Source organism: Stenella coeruleoalba, assembly GCF_951394435.1.
Source record: "Stenella coeruleoalba genome assembly, chromosome: 18".
Taxonomy (NCBI): domain Eukaryota; kingdom Metazoa; phylum Chordata; class Mammalia; order Artiodactyla; family Delphinidae; genus Stenella; species Stenella coeruleoalba.
This window is the reverse complement of record NC_137164.1, coordinates 23,169,527-23,188,077: the sequence shown is the minus strand read 5'-3', so window position 1 is coordinate 23,188,077 and position 18,551 is coordinate 23,169,527. Positions and strand designations below refer to the sequence as shown.

The 18,551-nt window shown below is 42.0% G+C and overlaps 1 protein-coding gene and 1 long non-coding RNA gene across 10 annotated transcripts in view; one reads left to right on the top strand and one right to left on the bottom strand.

Annotated features, from left to right (window-relative positions):
• The window catches only part of LOC307176513, a 28,011-nt gene extending 11,270 nt beyond the window's left edge, over positions 1-16,741 (top strand). Inside the window, exon 3 of the long non-coding RNA XR_013824804.1 lies at positions 16,627-16,741. This is a non-coding gene — a long non-coding RNA (uncharacterized lncRNA). The remainder of the gene's footprint in view (positions 1-16,626) is intronic.
• ENOX1 (ecto-NOX disulfide-thiol exchanger 1) overlaps positions 1-18,551 on the bottom strand; it is a 609,053-nt gene that overhangs the window by 7,623 nt on the left and 582,879 nt on the right. For all 9 annotated transcript variants that reach the window (XM_079902712.1, XM_079902713.1, XM_079902711.1 and 6 more), the window contains one exon: positions 16,802-16,887. In XM_079902712.1, coding sequence (XP_079758838.1) covers positions 16,802-16,887 — 86 coding nt within the window. The remainder of the gene's footprint in view (positions 1-16,801; positions 16,888-18,551) is intronic.

The following is an 18,551-nucleotide window of genomic DNA, read 5'->3' as shown; positions in this document are numbered from 1 at the left end:
TTAAGCTGCTGATGAAAGAAACTGAAGATGACACAAACAGATTGAAAGATATACTGTGTTCTTGGATTGGAAGGATCAATATTGTCAAAATGACTATACCACCTAAGGCAATCTATAGATTCTATGCAATCCCTATCAAATTACTAATGGCATTTTTCACAGAATTAGAACAAATATTTAAAAATTTTATGGACATACAAAAGACCCCGAATAGCCAAAACAATCTTGAGAAAGAAAAATGGAGTTGGAGGAATCAGGTTCCCTGACTTCAGACTATACTACAAAGCTACAGTCATCAGAACAGTATGGTACTGGCACAAAAACAGAAATATAGATCAATGGAACAGGATAGAAAGCCTGGAAATAAGCCCACACACCTACGGTCAATTAATCTACAACAAAGGAGGCAAGAATATACAATGAAGAAAAGAGTCTTTTTAATAAGATGTGCTGGGAAAACTGGACAGCTACATGTAAAAAAATGAAATTAGAACATTCTCTAACACCATACACAAAAATAAACTCAAATGGATTAAAGACCTGAATGTACAACTGGATACTATCAAACTCTTAGAGGAAAACATAGGCAGAACACTCTCTGACATAAATTGCAGCAATTTTTTTTTTGATCTCTCTCCTAGAGTAATGGAAATAAAAACAAAAATAAACGGGACCTCATCAAACTTAAAAGCTTTTGCATAGCACAGGAAGCCATATACAAAATGAAAAGACAACCTACAGAATGGGAGAAAATATTTGCAAACAATGCAACTGACAAGAGATTAATCTCCAAAATACACAAACAGCTCATACAACTCAACAACAAAAAATCAACCCAATCAAGAAATGGGTAAAAGATCTAAATAGACACTTTTCCAAAGAAGATATACAGGTGGCCAAAAGACATATGGAACCATACTCAACATTGCTAATTATTAGACAAATGCAACAAAGTTACAATGAGGTACCACTTCACACCAGTCAGAATGGTCATCATTAAAAACTCTACAAACGGGCTTCCCTGGTGGTGCAGTGGTTGAGAGTCCACCTGTCAATGCAGGGGACACAGGTTCAAGCAGTGGTCTGGGAGGATCCCATGTGCCGCGGAGCAACTAAGCCCATGTGCCACAACTACTGAGCCTGTGCTCTAGAGCCCGCGAGCCACAACTACTGAACCCACATGCCACAACCACTGAATCCCACACGCCTAGAGCCTGTGCTCTGCAACAAGAGAAGCCACTGCAATGAGAAGCCTGCGCACCTCAACGAAGAGTAGCCTCTGCTTGCCTCAACTAGAGAAAGCCCACGTGCAGCAACGAAGACCCAACTCAGCCAAAAATAAATTAAATAAATTAAAAACAAACTCTACAAATAACAAATGGTGGAGAGGATGTGGAGAAAAGGGAACCCTCCTACATTGTTGGTGGGAATGTAAGTTGGTACAGCCACTATGGAAAACAGTATGGAGGTTCCTTAAAAAACTAAAAATAGAGCTACCACATGATCCTGCAATCTCACTCCTGGGCATATATCCAAAGAAAACTATAATTTGAAAAGATACATGCACTGCATTTTTTATAGCGGGACTATTTACAGTAGCTAAAACATGGAAGCAACCTAAATGTCCATTGACAGATGAATGGATAAAGAAGATGTGGTATATTTATACAATGGAATATTACTCAGCCATGAAAAAGAATGAAATAATGCCATTTGCAGCAACATGGATGGACTTAGAGATTATCATGCTAAGTGAAGTAAGTCAGACAAAGACAAATATCATATGATATTGCTTATATGAGGAATCAAAAAAAATGATACAAATGAACTTATATAAACAACAGATATAGACCCACAGACACAGAAAACAAACTTATGGTTACCAAAGGGGAAGTGGGGGGGAAAGGATAAATTAGGAGTTTGGGATTAACATATACACACTACTATATATAAATAAATAACCAACAAAGACCTACTGTAAAGCACAGGGAACTATACTCAATGTTTTGTAATAACCTATAAGGAAAAAGAATCTGAAAAAGAATAGATATATATCTATGTGTAACTGAATCACTTTCCTGTACACCTGAAACTAACACAACATTGTAAATCAACTATACTGCAATAAAAAAAAATAACAAAAAAGTTATCAAACGAAATTCAGGAACGCATAGAAAAGATCATACCCCATGATCAAGCTGAATTCATCACAGGGTCACAAGAATGGTTCAATACACAAATCAAACAATGTGATACACCACATCAACAAAAGAAAAGACAGAAACCACATGATCATCTCAAAAGATGCAGAAAAAGCATTTGATAAAATTCAGTATACATGGATAAAGAAGATGTGGCACATATATACAATGGAATATTACTCAGCCATAAAAAGAAATGAAATTTGAGTTATTTGTAGTGAGGTGGATGGACCTAGGGTATGTCATACAGAGTGAAGTAAGTCAGAAAGAGAAAAACAAATACCGTATGCTAACACATATATATGAAATCTAAAAAAAAAAAAAAAAAGGTTCTGAAGAGCCTAGGGTCAGGACAGGAATAAAGACGCAGATGTAGAGAATGGACTTGAGGACATGGGGATGGGGAAGGGTCAGCTGGGACGAAGTGAGAGAGTGGCATGGACATACATACACTACGAAATGTAAAATAGATAGCTAGTGGGAAGCAGCCACATAGCACAGGGAGATCAGCACAGTGCTTTGTGACCACCTTGAGGGGTGGGATAGGGAGGGTGGGAGGGAGATGCAAGAGAGAGGAGATATGGGGATATATGTACATGTATAGCTGATTCACTTTGTTATAAAGCAGAAACTAACACACTATTGTAAAGCAATTATACTCCAATAAAGATGTTAAATATATATATATATATATGAAGAAAAGAACCCAAATACCTAAAAACTTAATGACATAAAAAAATTCAATATCCATTTATGATAAAAACTCTTACCAAAGTGGGTATAGAGGGAACATATCTTAACATAATAAAAGCTATTCATGACAAACCCACAGCCAACATAATTCTCAATTGTGAAATGCTGAAAGGCTTCCTGCTCAAATCTGGAACAGGACAAAGATGCCCACTCTCACCACTTCTATTCAACATAGTATTGCAAGTCCTATCCACAGCAGTCAGACAAGTAAAAGAAATAAAAGGTATCCAAATGGAAGAGAAGAAGTAAAATTGTCATTGTATGCAGATGACATGATACTATATATAGAAAACCCTAAAATAGCCACACAAAAACTATCAGAACTGATAAAATAATTCAGTCAAGTAGCAGAATACAAGATTAACATACAGAAATATGTTGCATTTCTTTACTTTACACTAACAATGAAATATCAGAACGGGAGAGTAAAAAAAAAAAATCCCTTTAAAAATCACATCAACCCCCCCCCCCAAAAAAAACCCTTAGGAATAAACCTGACTAAGGAGGTGAAAGACTTACGTGCTGAGAATTATAAGACACTGATAAAGGAAACTGAAGACGATTCAAAGAAACAGAAAAATATCCCATGCTCTTGGATTGGAAGAATTAGTACTGTTAAAATGGCCATGCTAACCAAAGCCATCCACAGATTTAATGTGAACCCTATCAAGTTACTCATGACATTTTTCACAGAACTAGAACAAAGAATCCTAAAGTTTATATTGGAACCATAAAAGACCCAGAATTGCCAAAGCAATCCTGAGGAAAAAAGAACAAAGCAGGAGGCATAATACAGACAATACTACAAAGCTACAGTAATCAAAATCATGGTATTGACACAAAAATAGACATATGGATCAATGGAACAGAATAGAGAGCCCAGAAATAAACCCACACACCTACGGTCAATTAATCTTTGACAAAGGAGGCAAGAATCTACAATGGAGGAAAGACAGTCTATTCAGCAAGTGGTGCTGGGAAAGCTGGACAGCCTCATATAAGTCAACGAAGTTAGAATACTCCCTCACACCATACACAAAAATAAACTGAAAATGGCTTAAAGACTTAAATATTAGACATGACACCATAAAACTCCTAGGAGAGAACATAGGCAAAACATTCTCTGACATAAATTGTACCAATGTTTTCTTAGGTTAGTCTCCCAAGGCAACAGAAATAAAAAGCAAAAATAAACAAATGGGACCTAATTAAATTCAAAAGCTTTTGCACAGTAAAGAAAACCATGAACAAAATGAAAAGACAACCTACAGAATGGGAGAAAACACTTGCCAATGATGTGACAGACAAGGGCTTAATTTCCAAAATATACAAACAGCTCATCCAACTCAATAACAAAAAAACCAAACAACCCAATCAAAAAATGGGCAGAAGACCTAAATAGACATTTCTCCAAAGAAGGCATACAGATGGCCAATAGGCACATGGAATGATGCTCAACATTGCTAATTATTAGAGAAAATGGAAATCAAAGCTACAATGAGGTACCACCTCACACCGGTCAGAATGGCCATTATTAAAAACTCTACAAATAACAAATGCTGGAGAGGGTTTGGAGAAAAAGGAACCCTCCTACGCTGCTGGTGGGAATGTAAATTGGTATAGCCACTATGGAAAACACTATGGAGGTTCCTTAAAAAACTAAAAATAGAGCTACCACATGATCCTGCATTCCCATTTCTAGGCATCTATCTGGAGAAAACCATAATTCGAAAAGATACATGCACCTCAATGTTCACAGCAGCACTGTTTACAATAGCCAAGACATGGAAGCAACCTAAGTGTGCACTGACAGATGAATGGATGAAGAAGATGTAGTATATATATATATATATACCATGAAATACTACTCAGCCATAAAAAAGAATGAAATAATGCCATTTGCAGCAGCATAGATGGACCTAGAGATCATCACACTCAGTCAGAAAGAGATAGACAAAAACCATCTATCATTTATATGTGGAATATAAAATGTGACAGATGAACTTATTTACAAAACAGAAACAGACTCACAGACATAGAAAAGAAACTTATGGTCACCGAAGGGAAAGGGGGTGGGGAAGGATAAATGAGGAGTTTGGGATTAGCAGATACAAACTACTGTATATAAAATAGATAAACAAGGTCCTATTGTATTGCATAAGGAACTGTATTCAGTATCCTATAATAAACCATAATGGAGGGCTTCCCTGGTGGCACAGTGGTTGAGAGTCCACCTGCCGATGCAGGGGACACGGGTTCGTGCCCCCGTCCGGGAAGATCCCACATGCCGCGGAGCGGCTGGGCCCGTGAGCCATGGCCGCTGAGCCTGTGCATCCAGAGCCTGTGCTCCGCAGTGGGAGAGGCCACAGCAGTGAGAGGCCCGCGTAACGCAAAATAATAATAATAATAAATAACCATAATGGAAAAGAATATGAAAAAGAATATGTATAGATGTGTATAACTGAATCACTTTGCCGTACACCAGAAACTAACACTGCATTGTAAATCAACTATACTTCAATTAAAAAAAGAAAAACAATTAAGGGAGACTAAATAGACCAGGAAGTCAAATTAACTGTTCATTTAATATTCACATCAAAAAGATTTTACATGATAGAGTCAATTTTCCTAGGCCTATGAAACAAAACTTTAAACAGAGGCAGACCTGAAAGTTGAAATCAATTGTATTCTAAAATTTTTATATGAATTGTTTTGAAATCTGAATGTATTTTTCCATAAAGCCATGTTAACAGGATTATTAGATTCCCATGTCAACTCACGAAAGATTCATAATGAATTTGAAAAAGTAAGTTTTCTTTCAGCAGTGTCCAAAGCACCTTCACCAGTATCCTGAGTTCCTTCTCACAACAATCCTGGAATATATATGGGACAGACATGATCTATCTTCGTGTTATAGCTGAGGAAACTGAGGGACTACAGAGGGTCGAGTGTTATATCAGAGAAAGAACTGGGGAAGAGTTCACCACATGTGGACTGGCCCCTGGCATTGGTTTGCTCTACATGCTCCCCATGACTGTCAGAAGCTGTGGGTGAAGAACCAGGGGTATAGTGCATTCTTTCTAAGTATCAGTCACCTGGGGCATTTGTTAAAAGCACATTCCCTTTCTGACTTACTTCACTCTGTATGACAGACTCTAGGTCCATCCACCAACTACAAATAACTCAATTTCGTTTCTATTTATGGCAGAGTAATATTCCATTGTATACATATGCCACATCTTCTTTATCCATTCATCTGTCAATGGGCACTTAGGTTGTTTCCATCTCTGGGCTATTGTAAATAGAGCTGCAATGAACATTGTGGTACATGATTCTTTTTGAATTATGGTTTTCTCAGGGTATATGCCCAGGAGTGGGATTGCTGGGTCGTATGGTAGTTCTGTTTGTAGCTTTTTAAGGAACCTCCATACTATTCTGCACAGTGGCTGTATCAATTTACAAATACTGTATGCTAACACATATATATGGAATCTAAGGGGGGAAAAAAAAGGTCATGAAGAACCTAGGGGTAAGACGGGAATAAAGACACAGACCTACTAGAGCATGGACTTGAGGATATGGGGAGGGGGAAGGGTAAGCTGTGACAAAGTGAGAGAGTGGCATGGACATATATACACTACCAAACGTAAAATAGGTAGCTAGTGGGAAGCAGCCGCATAGCACAGGGAGATCAGCTTGGTGCTTTGTGACCACCTGGAGGGGTGGGATAGGGAGGGTGGGAGGGAGGGAGACGCAAGAGGGAGAGATATGGGGACATATGTATATGTATAACTGATTCACTTTGTTATAAAGCAGAAACTAACACACCATTGTAAAGCAATTATACTCCAATAAAGATGTTTAAAAAAAAAGAAAGAAGAAAAAAATGGAGAGAAGGAGGGATGGGGGGAGGGAGGAAGAAACCGTTTAAATTCCCCAGCCCAGCAATAACACGGGCAGGTTCAACTCTAAGGTTTTTCTAAATGTATCTGCATATTGACCACTGGGTAGCCTGCTGTTTCCCTCAACAATTGTCCTCCGTAAGGCTCTCTACGTAAACCAATATGTATGTAAATATCGTGTGTGTTGGCAGTAAAGTGTTCCATGTTACGAATACACCACAGTTTGTATTTAACCGATAAAAAAAAACAAAAAAAAGCACATTCCCTAGCCTCTTCTCTGGAGTCTCTAATTCCGCCCAGTGTGGGGTGTACCCAGATTATTGTTAATAATTGCGCCGGGTCAGGCATATTTGGGTTTACATTGAGGATTTAAATCAGATACCCTTGAATTTGCCTCTGGGCTAGGCCTCGAGCAAGCTGTCTGAGCTTGGGCAAGTCATTTAATAGCTGTAATTCTCAGTTTCTTCATGTGTATAATAGAAATAAAAACATCTCTTTCAGCGTAATTGTGAGGCTTGTTTGTAAGATGTAACGCAGGGCCTGGCACAAACACAATTTCTCTATATACCTGTCTTAGGCGATGCTGATCGAACACTACACACTAACAGTCAAACCTTTTGTGGTAGATGGGTCAAGCCCTGTGTTCATAAGCCAAAGAAAACAAGTACAGAGAAGTGTGTGGTCCAACCCAGTTTTTAGTTGGTCCAGAGGCAGTTTTCCTTAAGCTTTGTGAAGTCAAGGTGTTCTCTTAACAAGCTCCCTTTTTTCTTTTGGAGGACAGTACAGGTCATCTACAGTATGTTCCAGTCCCCAGTCAAATTCAAGTGATACCCCTGGGATGAGCAGTCTTTTTCCAGATCAAGCAGAGGCCACAGAGAAACTGACAGATGGAAGGAACAGCCATCACACCACACACTTGTTTCCAGCACAGCTATCACCTTTTTTTGGAAAAGTGGCGAAGAAGCCTCGTACTGTTCATTAGGGAGGGGAGAAAAAGCTGAATTCTCGAGGGGAAAATAAAGGTCTGATTTAAAGCTAATGGCTCTGTAGGAGGCCAGCTGGGGTTAGGTCAGGCCATGCCACCTGGCAGTCCTGCAGCTGACTGTAAAAAGTGTAACATCTCACAACCACTGCGAGACTTTTCCTTGCCAAACTCTTCTGAACACACTTTCTTTAATTCTCACCATGCTCTTCTAAGAGAGGGGATAATTTACAAATGAGGAAACTGAGGTCCAGAGTGATTAGGTAACCCAGGCAGTAAGTGTGGAGCTGAGGTGCAGATCCAGGCTCCCTGGCTATGTGCTTTGACACTGATGCCAGTACCCAAATGGGTTGGGGATTGTGAAGTGGGAATTAGAAATAATCCATTTGGTCACTGCCTCTGTGCTTATGGGTGGGGACCATGGGGGAGGTGTCCCTGTACAGGAGGGCAGAGCTCCTCTGTGATGAATACTGTTTTAGAGTGATATCAACATCAACAGCAAAAAAAAAACCCTGAAAGTTCCCAACTCAACCAGCCTATAGTCATATGCTAATGCTTGGGCATCCCCTCCTGAACCACTCACCAAAAATTTGCAGGCAAATCGTGCGGAATCTTGGCTCGCCTGTACTGAAAAGTAGCAACATCTTGTTTTCCATGGTGGCTTTTGACCTGAGCCTAGACTTCAACCACAAAGGAAGCAGAAGAAGGCCTGCAGCAGGAAATAGGCGCCACTTCCTGAGTCCTCGCTGTGGGCCAGGCACAGCGTACATGCTTTAAGTGTATTGTCTCATCAAAAAATTCATTAAACAAGCAAATAAACCTTTCACTTGCTGGAAGAAAGAAATGTAGAGGCAAAAGATCAGATTCCAGTCAAGGAATGACCATTAACCAGCTTCACCATCTTGCCTAAATGACTTAATCTCTTTGGGTATTTTCTCATTTGCAAGACAAGGAAATTGGAAAGAAGCTCATCAGATGCTCTAAGGACTTGGATTTGAGTGCTGGCCCTACCATATATTAGCACCGGTCTTCGGGCAAGCCATTTAAAATTCATCTATCCACTAGGTTGTGGCAAAGATCTCAAACTGAGAGAACGTACTAGGTCTTCTGTGCACTTTTAAGCACAAAACAAACGGCAGCCAACAGTAGCACTTACTGTGTGCCAGATACTGCTGTGAATCCTCTTCATATATTAAGTCATTTAACACACGTTATAGCCCATAAAAAAACCCATTTTATAGACAGTGAAACTAAGGTTACAGAGACGTTAAGTAAGTTGTCCAAGGTCACACAGCTAAGAAGTAGTGAAACTAGGATTTGAAATTCTCATAATTACTTAGTTTGAATAACCAATTAGCCAGAAATGAGCATAATGAAAATTGGTGTCCTCAGAAGTAGTGAACTCTCAGTTGCTGTTGGTAGTACAAGGTAACAGCCTGATTCTGCCATGAAGATGTAAATAATGTGGACAGGGATGTGTCACAATTACGGAGCAGTCACCCTCAAATGAAATCCCATCTAAAATATCCATTTAAAAAAAAAATAACAAGCTTCTGTACAGCAAAGGAAACCATCCACAAAATGAAAAGACAACCTACCGAATGTGAGAAAATATTTGCAAAGCATATGTCTGATAAAGGGTTAATATTCAACTTATATAAAGAACTCATAAGCTCAATAGCAAAAATACAAATAATCCAATCAAAACATGGGCAGAGGATCTGAATAGACATTTTCCAAAGAAGACATACTGATGGCCGATAGGTACATGAAAAGGTGCTTAACATCACTAATCATCAGGGAAATGCCAACAAAACCATGATGAGATATTATTGTAAATAATCTAGAGATGATTTAAAGTATAGGGAGGATGTATAGGTTATATGCAAATACCAAGTCATTTTATATAAAGGACTTGAGCGTCTATGGGTTTTGGTAGTCACAGGGGTTCCTGGAACCAATCCCCTGCAGATACCAAGGGACAACTCTATTCGGGAACCAGTAAAAGGAGCCTGATGAAAAAAAAAAATCCATTTAATAAGGTGCTCAGCTAAATTCTAGAGCATTTCCCTAAAGATGTTTGTATCTCATGTGAGAAGAAAAATGAAGGAGAAACTGCTTTCATGTTAGTTTGATGGTTTCTAAACCTTTTCCCTACCCTGACGAAATAACCTATACGACATGTGACATTTTGGGATCTTCAAGACAAAGTCGAGAGAAAATTCAGTTTGTCCTTCTGTTTTACCCTATGGCCAAAGAGTTTTTACTTTACAAATATCTTCATTTACTTTAATTCTATTTTCTTCTCTTCCTTATAAAAATGTGTCAGCTCTTGTGATACTGCCTTCACAATATCCTTTCTCTTCCCACCAATCGTTTCAAGACCATTGGTCTTGAGACCTGAGAGCGTCATGGAGTCATCACATAAACAAAGCATCCGGCACTCCCTGGCTGAGCTCCGAGTGAGAGGGATCCGTTTCCCCACCAGGTGTGCAGGATTCCCTTCCCCATATCCCTTCTGAGGTCAGGGATCCTCTCTAAGCTCCTGTCTGTCATAGATGGAACACCGCGGTCCAGGGAAGGGCTGCTGTTGGCCCAGCTGGTGAGTGGAGGGACTAGAACTCAGTGCAGGGTTTCTGATGCTGAATCCAGCCCTGCTTTCGCAGCACTGGATTCGCTCTCTCACAAGGATACTATGAGGCGAATCACATACACGTGGCTAAGAGAGTCCCGTGTGGACTACGATATAGATTAGAAAGGTGCCGTGACTATGAAATCTCATTTTCCCATATACCATGCAGTGGTGCTGTAGAAACTGGGGAGGACTCATAAACATGATGCTTTTATTACCCTCTTACCCAGCTGGCTTTTATTCTAAGAAACTGGGGGTCTGTGTCTTTTTAGTCTTTGATGTTGTCAGTGGATCCCTCCACTCCTATTTTGTTTAAAATTTTCTAACATTTATTCTTTCAGAAAGGATTGATTTGCTCTAATTAAAAAGAAAAGGAAAGATGAGAAGGAATAAAGGCTCCGTGTAACCAAGGGGCTTGTGTGGTGGCAACACCACAGAGGTAGTTTGTAATCTGACTTATTTTCTGATTTGCTGACTCTAGCTCAAGCCCATTGCCTCCTTGCCAGGCCACTAAGCATGTGTATAAATTGACACGGGCCGGCATAAATCAATTGTTATGCGGGTGGGTCGGCTCCATGCCCCACATCAGTCAGGCAAGGGAGGCAAGTGGAGAGCGGTTCCTGTTTGGGGGACTGAAAAGACACCGACATAGGCTTTGTCAAGGCTGGAGAGTCAGAGAAGCCAACTGCAAAGCCAGATTTCCTTCCATAGGATAAACTGACGGCTAGCCTTTAGCGCACATTTAAATCTTGTTCATCCTCGTATCCCTGGGCAGATCACACAGACACCTTGCAACAAACATCTGCAGAGAGAGATACAGAACGTAGGTGGGGAGGGAGGAAGGACAGAGAGGAAGAGGTATGAGAGGAAAAAGGAAAGAAGATAAACAGAAGTGAGGACTTAGGAAAAGAGAAGGAAAGGACTGGAAGGAAGAGGAGCAGGGAGGAAGGCAAGGAGGTACGAGGAAAGGAACAGGAAAGAAGGAAGAAGATAAACAGAAGGAAAGAATTAGAAGGAGCAAAGGAAGGCTCTGGATGGAAGATGAGGGAAGGAAGGAAGGAGAGAAAGAGGAGAAAGGGGAGACATGCAGCAAGGACAGCTGAAGTGCCCCAGAGGAAACCAGGAGCATGAACACGGACTCAAGGGCACCGCCTGGTGGTCATGACCCTTATGTACTTCGCCCTTCTCCAACTCCTATTTCACTCAGTATCTATCTGCCTGCCAAATTTAGCACTTTATTAGTTGACATCTGATTCTCAAGTTAGTTCATAAATATACCATTTCCTCATTTAGACTACAAGCTTTTTTTTTTTTTTTTGCGGTACGCGGGCCTCTCACTGTTGTGGCCTCTCCCGTTGCGGAGCACAGGCTCTGGACGCGCAGGCTCAGCGGCCATGGCTGGGGCACGAACCCGTGTCCCCTGCATCGGCAGGCGGACTCTCAACCACTGCGCCACCAGGGAAGCCCCTAGACTACAAGCTTTTTGAGAGCAGGGTCTTTTCTTAGATTTCTTTTGTGCCCTGGCCACTCCCCGTTCTGTTCTGCCTAGTCCCTAGACAGTGCTGAGATTGTGGAAAGCAGTGACTTGGTCCCTGGTGACCTTGTCAATTTCTCTTGCTGTGAAAGAGCAGCTTCCTTTCCACTTTTCCCGCAGCCAGATGGAAGTCTCGTTGCCTCCAAAGTTTCACATGCCTTATGCTTTCCAGAGGTGCTGTGATGTCTAGAAAACACATTCACGATAGCCTGTCTAAGCAACAGAAAACTCATACACTCATTAACATACTGTGACAGGTGGCCATTGAGGAGAACACCAGAATATACATACTATTAAAGATTATTCAGGTGGGCAATCTTACAAACACTACTTGGAACATGTTCTCCAACCTTACTGCCTAGCTAGCTGTCATCTGGGAAAGAATGCCCTTCAATTAAGGCTGATTTGAACCTCCTTGGAACTGACAAGTTAGTCTGTGTTTCAGAGGTATGCTTCTAGTATACAAATGCAAATGGTTTGCCCCTTTGGTGGGAAATGAACACTTCACGAGTGCTCAACCAGACACGGTGTCATGCCAAAAATGGCAACTCTTTCTAGAAAACTCCAGTCTCTGTGGCCACATTACATTGAGTCTGGTTTCAGAATCAGATCTTCCACTTCGTGGGTTTTGGGAAGAGGCTGCCGGTATGTAGGGGCGGGAGCCAGACACACTCGGAGAACTGGGTCTTAATCTCTTAGACGATACATAAATTGGGGGAAGATCAGAGGACTCCCTCCTCTTGACTGTAAGACTGAAAATGCTCATCTGCTGCTGTTCAAATGTGACTTCCTTGCTTCCTTCCTAGGATCAGTGAGTGACCTTGAACGGCTCTGGGCTGATGTGAGAGGTTCTAGATACTGATCAGAAACCATTTTCAAGACAGTGTTGCCTGTGTGGAAGAGCTTACCTGCCCGTGCCCAAGGCATGAGTATTTTTTTTTGTTTTTTTTGCAGTATGCGGGCCTCTCACTGCTGCGGCCTCTCCCGTTGCGGGGCACAGGCTCTGGATGCGCAGGCTCAGCGGCCATGGCTCACGGGCCCAGCCGCTCCGCGGCATGTGGGATCTTCCCGGACCGGGGCACGAACCCGTGTCCCCTGCATCGGCAGGCGGACTCTCAACCACTGCGCCACCAGGGAAGACCCCCCAAGGCATGAGTTTTGACTCAGCAAAGCTTCAAGAAGCCATCTCCTCTGACCACCACGGCCCTGCCTCCCTCTGAATGCAACTTTCTGACTTGGTCACATATTTCTGATACAAGAAAGCTGAGCGAATGAGAGTGGTTTAGAAGAGGCAGAGGAGAAAAAGTAATATGCAAATATCATTCTCAAGAGCAGAAACAGTATGTAACTGGAAAATGGCCTGTTTGGGGATACACAGTTTTAGGGACCCATGTGCAATTTACATGCCCAGACTAATTTAAATCAGTTCCTGTCTCCCCTTCCATTTCTGATCATTCATATACCCAGCTGTGGCCTTTGGGGAAATCCTAAGAAAAACGGCTCTGTTACAGGCTGGACTGAGCCTGCTTTCCTTCTTCCCGTCAGCACAGGGGAAGGCAGAATCTAAATGTTATCTTAACAACAGTCGTGGTAACAGTGATGCTGTCTGATCTCAAGGAAACTGTGTTGTGCTAAGTGGAATTTTTAAAAAGCTCTTTCAACAGAGTCAGCAAACCTCCTGTGTTGCGAAGCCCAGGCCGAATCCCCTGCTTTAACGCAGCAGCCCCCTGACACCCGGTTCGTTGCTGATTAACGAGAGCAGGTGCCCCAGGCCGCTGTGCAGGAGAACCTCAGCGTCGGGGTCTGGCGGCAGCTCCAGGATTATGAGCCTCCTGGCAGTCGGTGCAGGTACAAGGCCCCGGTGGATACTTAGAGGGCAAACCTCTCATTATTTTGTTTTCTGCTTAAAGCCCCAAGGATATGGAACTCCAGCATATAGCAGTAATTTGCTCTCTGGATTAAAAAGGCTAAGTATCCTCTCAGCCTCACTGGGATAGAAAGAATATTCGGTCCAATCCCTGGCACCCAGGAGTTTTAGTCAGAACACGTTTTGACATATTTTCAGGCGTGAGGCAAGAATCTGACAGCTCCACTGAGCGTTCTGTCCAGGAGGTGAAGGGCTGTCTGGGAGAGACCGAGACCCTGTATATTTCCTCTGTGAGGGAAATACCTTCTTTATTATCTTCTAAAATAAAGGTATCAGTCTGAGATGAAATGGAATTCCCCTTGACCGAATCCCTTCCGGAAAGGCCCATCATCTAAGGACCAGAGACCAGGTGTGTGAATTCTCTCCTTACTGAGGGAGACCACACAGATCTCACCCGAGCGAGTGAATGATGGACACTGTCCTGCGGGGAAGAATAGAACAAGAGCTCCTACCCATCAAATAATCAATTATACCTGGACGTGCACGTGCACACACACACGTATGCAACTCACACGTGCAAGCGCATTTCATAGACATACAGATCGTCAACCTGCACTGATGGGCCAGAGGAGACAGGAGCCCTACAATTCTTAGACGAATGATGAGTGGATTCCTTGGCCATTTCAGCTCATACTGAAACAACCACTGCTTCTTCACAAAGGCTTCCCACTTGGGATTTCCAGAAAGGGAAGGAAAGAAATGTCAACAATACAAGGGAAGGATAATAGCAACAATAGGAATCATTTCTTGAGGGCTTACTCTATGCCAAGTACAGTGGTGCAAGTGGCCTTTCATTTAATCCTCCAGGCAAAGGTAGTGGTGATATTATGAAGAATGGTATTGGAGAAGGAAAAACAAAGCAGGCCTTCAAAGCTTTCTTTCAACAAAGTAACATCGTATCACTCCTCCTCATTTCATCTGAGTTCAAAGGACCGTTTTCTGTCACCCTCCCCTCCCCCCATGGAAGTGAGGGGAGGCCACAGGGAAGGCAATAACATGATTCTGAACGTCAAGACTCTTCCAGTCTCCTCCTTCCATCTCACTCTGTATGGTCTACCCTGTCACCAGCTGCAGGAGAATAAGAGGGCATGGATCTCTATGCCTGAAAAACACTTTCTGTTCCAGATGACTTCTCTCAAAGCTGAAGTATAAGACCCATTAGAAAGGTCAAGCGCGAGCAATCCCACCACTGGGCATGTACCCTGAGAAAGCCATAATTCACAAAGAGTCATGTACCAAAATATTCATTGCAGCTCTATTTACAATAGCCCAGAGATGGAAACAACCTAAGTGTCCATCATCGGATGAATGGATAAAGAAGACGTGGCACATATATACAATGGAATATTACTCAGCCATAAAAAGAAACGACATTGAGCTATTTCTAATGAGGTGGATAGACCTAGAGTCTGTCATACAGAGTGAAGTAAGTCAGAAAGAGAGAGACAAATACCGTATGCTAACACATATATATGGAATTTAAGAAAAAAAAATGTCATGAAGAACCTAGGGGTAAGACAGGAATAAAGACACAGACATACTAGAGCATGGACTTGAGGATATGGGGAGGGGGAAGGGTAAGCTGTGACAAAGCGAGAGAGCGGCATGGACATATATACACTACCAAACATAAAATAGATAGCTAGTGGGAAGCAGCTGCATAGCACAGGGATATCAGCTTAGTGCTTTGTGACCGCCTAGAGGGGTGGGATAGGGAGGGTGGGAGGGAGGGAGACGCAAGAGGGAAGAGATATGGGAACATATGTATATGTATAACTGATTCACTTTGTTATAAAGCAGAAACTAACATACCACTGTAAAGCAATTATACTCCAATAAAGATGTAAAAAAAAAAAAAAGAAAGAAAAAGAAAGGTCAGGCGGTTGTGGGATTGTGAATGGGTAAGATCATCTGAATCAAAATTAGATGACAGTGTAGCAGTGTAATCGATACTGACCACTGAAGATTCAGAATGACTGTATGTGTGTGTATTCAGGTCAGCGAGCTGTGGGCCTGGTCCTGCACATCCCAGGCGCTTTGCTGTGCTCTATGGAAGAGCTTCTTACTTCCATTTTCCTTCTCAGCAGGACACTTAGCAAACTGCCCAGTGACAGGCCTAGCATCTCTGTCCCCTTCCAGGGCTCCCCAAGGCAGTACTGGTTAATGCCATCACTTGATTTTCACAGAGGCCCCTCTCACTGTTCACTGGAATTTGATACATAAATTGAGCTCTTTCTGTCCCTTCTCTTTCGGCGCACAAACACCCCAGTGGGCTAGGAGGGTAGCTGGTCTGCAGAGGAGAAAAACTAGCCTCACGGAAATGAGGAGTGATGTCCTGACCCTGGGTATGACCCTCGAGGGGCATAGCTGAGAGGAACTTTTGTAGTCATTTTTTTTTTTCCATTTGGAGAATGATCCTAAAATACCACCATTAATACAGTTTTCTTGAGAGTCATATCAGAGTTTTATGTTATTTGAGGTGATTTTTCCTCTATTGTGTGGAGCCCTTCACATAGACTCCTGTGAGAATATGGTCTAAGGATAGTGCCCCATCAGTCGCCCTGACAGGATTTCTCCATTGTTGTGGGAACTTTCAGGCCAACCTGCACTTTTAAATCCCTCATATGCTTTTCAAAGGAATTTGGCATGTGCTGAAAGTAACTGTTATTTTCGATAACTGCTTTTCTTTCTACAGAGACAAAAGCAAGTGAAAAGAAGACAACTCTCTACCGGAAACTGAGTTCTTGTGAAGAAGTACAGATCAACCTCCATACGCTATTACATCCCTAACGCAGCTCACGCAGCTTCGGCCTGCAGCCAGCAATCAACACGCTATATTTTAGCAATGCAAGTTGAGAAAAAGGACTTACCTTGGAGTCCAGCTGCTGCATGTATGACCAGAGATATTCTATATTGGCTCCAAAAGGGTGGACGTGAAGAAACGTTGATATGATGCCTGAATTAAAAAGACAAACACTGAACATTATTGAGAGGCAAATGAAAGTCTCAGGTGAATAACGTCATCTGACCCCAGGGACAGTGTTGTCAGGCTGAGTCGTGGTCTTGCCCTTTCTAACGGCTCTCGGCAAGCATTCAATAATTGCACATTTTGAAGACGGTAATGGTAACACGGCCAACAGAACACTGTCTCCTGGAACGACAGTAGTTGGAAAAGCGAGACTCTAAGAAAACACATGGATGAATGAAGGTATTTCTAAACAAAGACTCCTGGAAGCATTTCAACTACCAATTTTATGCTTGATTTGCCAATATAAAATTGTAGTTATTGGAAGGATAAAATGATCCCTTTTCTTTCCCTCGCTAGACTCTGCAGTATGAAAACGGCTCCTACAGCTGTGTCAAATTCCCCTGATCATTACAGCTGCTAGTTACAAAGAGTATTTAATCCCTATTTCCCCTCACTGCCACTGAGGGAAGCACAAATCCTTGCCGTCTCCCCCTGGATCTCGCTGTTGTTTTAAGGGAGCCAGCCTGCTCTCTCCTTCTGGCTGCTGTAATTTACAAGATCATTTTAAAAGGCCCAGGAATGGACGGTTTGGCTGGAGTCTGATTATAAATCAGAGGGCTTTTCCATCGTGAAATTCAACTGTCAACATTGTACTGACGGATGAAAAGCTGAACGGTAGCGTCGGGGCTGACGTAAAAGCATTACCCTCCTACCCTCCTACCCTCCCTGCTCTTATAACCAGAATCAAAATGGTGAAAATGAGGACGTCAACTCCATAGGCTGTATCCTTCTATGTGTTAAGAAACTGGGTTCCGACGGACACTTCTGGCTTCTCTCTGAAACAGGCTTTGAGATGAATCAAATTTGAGGATAAGGCCTCAACGTTCTGTTTATTGTGATGCTTTGGTGCTCGAAAGCCAAAGGTCAGAGGCTTCAGACCCACAGGGCAAGCATAGGCCGAGCACATCGTTCTGCACTACGTCATGCTATGAATTGCAGGGTGGCCTTGGATTGACCTGGGATAGGGTCTCACGGCCCCTGATCTCTGGTGTGATGCCTGCGATGCCCTGGATGAGTGTCAGTTTCTAAAGAAAAGTTCTCAGTTTATCCTTAGGCTGAGAGCAGAGAACCAGAGCCTACACAAGTACTTTCGAGACCTAGCCTCAGAACACTGCTTTTATGTGGGTTCTCGGTGGACAGTGAAATGAAGAACACAGAGACGATTAGTTACATTTCTCCATAAAGTTAAAACCCCAGTCTTCAGAGATTGACCTTTTCCCTGGAATATAAAGAACTACTGTTTTATTCTGAGATTATGTTCTTCCTTTTTTGTTAAAATGTCCTTCTCTTATGAAATAATGGTGATGACAGAAGGTAACAATGGTAGTTTTAATCTCTTTAAGTGGCAAATAGCCATTTTTAATATACGTAAGTGGGATTGTTTTGTCCCCCTCCTACCACTTTGTTAATTTATGTTTTAACTGTATAGACCTGGCAACTACTTCCCTGTGTCTGAAATTCTCAAATCTCGTGAGGTAGCACTATAAGTAACTGCGTTACCAGTAAGAGTTAAAGTACAGAATCCCATGAATGATTTACTTAGAAAATAAATGAGAACAGAAGTATTTAAAAAAATAACATTTCCATTTGCA